The 4549-nt window shown below is 33.3% G+C and overlaps 1 protein-coding gene across 1 annotated transcript in view; it reads right to left on the reverse strand.

Annotated features, from left to right (window-relative positions):
• Positions 1-1990: 1990 nt before the first annotated feature.
• Positions 1991-4549, reverse strand: part of Smp_137580 (helicase, putative) — a gene marked incomplete at both ends in the record, with an annotated part of 47172 nt that continues 44613 nt past the window's right edge. Inside the window, 2 exons of the mRNA XM_018791008.1 lie at positions 1991-2320; positions 3930-4219. Coding sequence (XP_018645798.1) covers positions 1991-2320; positions 3930-4219 — 620 coding nt within the window. The remainder of the gene's footprint in view (positions 2321-3929; positions 4220-4549) is intronic.

A 4549-nucleotide genomic window follows, 5' to 3' on the forward strand; every position in this document is an offset into this window, starting at 1 on the left:
TATTTACATTTAGCTTATGTGCTCGCTCCCAAACTTGAAAGTCTTGAACTAGTAGATTTTTATTCAATCAATCGTTTAATTATGATCACATTTACATCAGCCTGTCAGTTTTTTTTAAAGCTGTTCAAATAGTATCTCTGAGCTCAACATATTAATTCAATTATAAAAAACGTGGTAGTTTCCATTAAATTTCCAATAACATAATTAAAATAACTCAAGAAATGTTTCGTTATTTTAGGTTTTTTTGCTTGGCGTAACTCCTCTTCAGGCAGTTGGTTTATTCAAGAACTATGTAATGCACTTGAATCTGATATGAAAAATGCAAACCATTCAGATATTATGTCTCTTCTCACAGTAGTTGCCCGTGTAGTAGCCTATCAATATCGATCGAATACAGGTCAGATTGAGACGGATAATATGAAACAAATGACGAGTACTGTTAGTACTTTAACACGACTATTTTACATAAATGGACTAAAATCATGAACGCTGAAGTTTTGCGGTCAATGAAGAAATAAACTTCAGAAAAATTAACATATCTTTCATGAAAAACAAAAGACACTCGCCTACAGTTTTGCACGATTGTGTTTCGCTCTTATCATAAGCATATTCACATTGAAATTTTTATTTGTTTAATGTTTGTGTTTACAAACTTTTTAGACATGAGACGCTTTTTTCCAATTAAATCAGTAACTTTGAAACAAATCATCATCCCATGTGCTGTGACTTCTGTTGTTCCTAGATGTTGTCTACAGACCTATAACATTTATAATGTTCAAATTTTTTAAAATTTCAATGTTGCCTTCCGCCCCCCTGTCGAAAAACTAAACCGCTTCTAAATATAGCTAATGTGCGGACTATGTGGACGTTTATCTCTTCGAAAACTTGCCCTGTCTAATCAATTCAACATGCATATATTGACAAAGAATTTCACCCTACAAAAATCAACATTAAGGATTCTAAATGGTTATTATTAGTAAGACTAATTGTCAGTGTATCAATAGGCGCTTTTCTTTTGAAATTCCGCTTCCAATTGGTGTTAACAATTTTTTTAGTTAGACGACAAAAACTGTCTCGAGGTCGTTTTATAAAATGATTAATTAGAATGAGTGTTGACAATTTACCCATTAGTTACCATGACTTGCACGTTCAACAGTGTTGTAAGCAATTTCGATGACAAAACAATGGTTAGCGGATTACATAGAGCATAGATAATCACTGAATGTTCTTATCAATATGTCATTGTTATTTATAATGACACTAATTACACTAGTGTTTCACTGTGAATTAATCTCGAAGTAGGAACCTTACAACTTATTCCAGGCTACTTCGAAGCAGCTAGTGGTAAGTGTTTTGTTTGAATTGTGTGCATATCAATAATGGGAAAGATAGTGTATATATTTTTCAATGTCCAACATGTATAAGATATCGAGTATTTTCCTGTTCATTTAATGAGTATTGCACACAAAAGTATTATTCCCACGTAGCAGATCACTACTTAAATTTCGTTAGTCTAGATATATGTCCATTCTAAATAAATTTTAAGGAATCATTTAATGGTATGATGTGGTCCGGTTCGCTTGTATGTAATCAAGCATGTCTGAAATGTACGAATCATACAGCGGAAGCCGATATTGGTGTTCTGGACTAGACAGGTAAGGGGCCAGACGAGAAGGACCAATAAGGACTCGCTGCTGTTCGTACTAGTTTATCGCGTCGTTGGTCAAGGTCACATACATCGTATCCTATCTGGCAATATTGCCACGTGATAAATTAACAGGGTCGAAAGACAACATGTAGTAATGATTGTATTATTCAGAAAAGCGTAAATCATATAACAAGCAATTTTGATTTGATAAACTAAAGTAGGAAACGTTAAAAACGAGATTTGGAAAAGCGGTATTTTTAGGAAAAAATAATACTCTATTTAAGTTGAAGTAAAAAAGAATTGTAATTTTGAGTGCAAAAAATAAGCACAAAATTATATAATTCAATCATCTTTAGCTAATTTTATATCTTGTGAAACATATAAACTTGGTGAACATACAATATCACGATGAATTAAACCTCTAGCTTCATCTATTTTCAGGCTTAAAATGTGATTACCGAATTGACGACATGCACCAGAAATATGACGAATTAATTCATCCAATTGTAGTAAACTTTTAATTAATGAACCTTCTGGTATATCACATTTTGATACGGTTGCAGAAAATGAATAACCATTAGCCCATTTATAAACTAATGGAACTATACGTAGATCGAGTCGACTTTCTAAATATGGATCAGTTAAGTTATGAAGTCGTTGTAATTTTTCCAGCTACAAAATAAGTTTTTTGCATATATATATATATATACTAAGAGAGAGTCGAAGCTAAAATCAAAACTGACAACAATTTATAACAAGTAAGCCTAACTCACGAGTGCCAAGTAGCACGAAATCGGGATCTAGGATTTCGTCCCAACTACCTTCAATGATCTTATAAGCCACAACACTGTTTTATACCTCTAACTGATATAATCATTTACCACTATTCAGTAATGTTTGCTGGTGTAGGAGTTATTCGGAAGAAAGCTGAAAGCGCCAAAACCCAAACATGGAACCAGTTTATAAATTCATTAACTGTTGAGCTGTGCCGCGTTGTTAAACGCAGATTACCTAACTGGGGTTCGCGCAACTATCAGAACCAATTGTTATAGATGTCGGATAACAGTGCCATGATACAGATGTATTCGCCGTTTATTTTAAAATATAAGCATTTACTATTAAGTAAATCTATTTTTCAAGAAACATCGTATATCTCTAATGTTTTGTTCTACCACTGATTCTATTACTATTTCTATTTCATCAAAGTGTCTTGATAATTCAGTTTTGTCGTACTGATATGGTTTGATAACTTGGTCTGATGCTCATATCTGTTTACGAGTGACTAAATGAAAATTCTCACTAATTAGAAACAGTTGATTCGTACTTGTCAGACGCATTAAAGTATGGTGAGCCTTCTTTTCTTTTAAAAATAACTTATCAAATTGAAAATTTCTAGAATCTTAGCTTATGTGACATCACAAAATTACGTAATTCAATTCACAATTACGTTAACTGAAGAAAAAGAAGAAATACAGAGCAATGTTCGTGTTGAGTTGAATATAAACTTAAATCACACCAACTTGTAGTTAAAAATCTCTTCAGAGTCGACAAAGTAAAACAGGGATTCAGATTTGAGCCAGAACGATTGACCCTAACAAAATATATCGTGTCATAAAGTACTACATTGCTGGGGAGTCGCAACCATGAATATAAACATAAACCTATGAACACTACGATATATATATATATATATTATATATGCGATCGATTCCAGATCTCCAACCACTAGATAAGAAAATCACACTTATGCCAATCAAGTAATTTGTGTTTACTTACATGACTCAGTTCAATGGTTTCATGAACTGACGTCACATTATGGTCTGGTCTTTCTAGATCATAAGAGGAATTTTATCCTTTCCTATAAAATGGTGACGATCAGTAATCGAAACTAGTCAAATGAGATTGAGCCTTGGCCTCGAAAACCCAGTTAATATATTAGTCAACCTAGCTAGTTAGAATGAACCACTATCCTTAAAGAACTCTAAGATCTATCCATCAGAGCCTGCCGCTCTTCCTCGCTTTAGACTTCCTATAGTTTTACCAACCACAACAAAACTTGGAGAACTTGTTCAAGTTTCCCATTCATTCGGACTTCCCTGATGAACGATATTACGACATTCAAACTCATATTTATTCGTGTCTGATACTAAACCATTTTTAGGTTTCATAAGCTTATAAGAATTCAACTGAGATATAGTTACGTTGTCAGTAAATTTATCTTGAAACGCTATTGAACCATGTTACCATATAATTGGAAAATAGGTATATGCAATTAACTCACTTCATAGACACAAATTAAAACGTTTTTGAATACTGGAAGTAAATGACGAGGAATACATTCCAAATCCTTATGAAGATTAAAATTGTTTGTATAATTATTTATTGAGTCAAATAATTCTTTAAGATAATAACCAGATGTCTTTTCTGGAGTAAGATCTTGTGCTCGTAATTCATTGGCGAACGCTGAGAGAACAGCTGCAATATCAGGGGCCAATAAATCGTCAATAAAACCGTCGAGTAAAAGTTGTGTCAATAAAACTTCCTTACTTGTTAATTCACATGCAAAGAAACCTAGGAGAAAAAAAGGATATAACAGTTTGTTGTGTCTAGTTGACTGCTGACAAAATATCAATTGGCAATTCACTAGTCAGTCACAACGTAGAACTTCGTACGTACGTACATCAGTTCGAGTTGCCATACCACATTAGCACAGAGATGCAGTTGTCGATTCAAATCCCATAGTGGTAGAAGTAGTAAGAGTATAAGCATTATGTGAAAGATTAGGGTTTGAAGATGTTACTCAAGGAGTATAATCCAGTGAGATAAATTTGGAAAGAGAAAAAGGATAGGGAAATGAGGAATTCAGAAGATTAGAATTTGGTAGAACACAAAGAGTGGATG

This window comes from Schistosoma mansoni, assembly GCF_000237925.1.
Source record: "Schistosoma mansoni, WGS project CABG00000000 data, chromosome W unplaced supercontig 0115, strain Puerto Rico, whole genome shotgun sequence".
Classification (NCBI taxonomy): domain Eukaryota; kingdom Metazoa; phylum Platyhelminthes; class Trematoda; order Strigeidida; family Schistosomatidae; genus Schistosoma; species Schistosoma mansoni.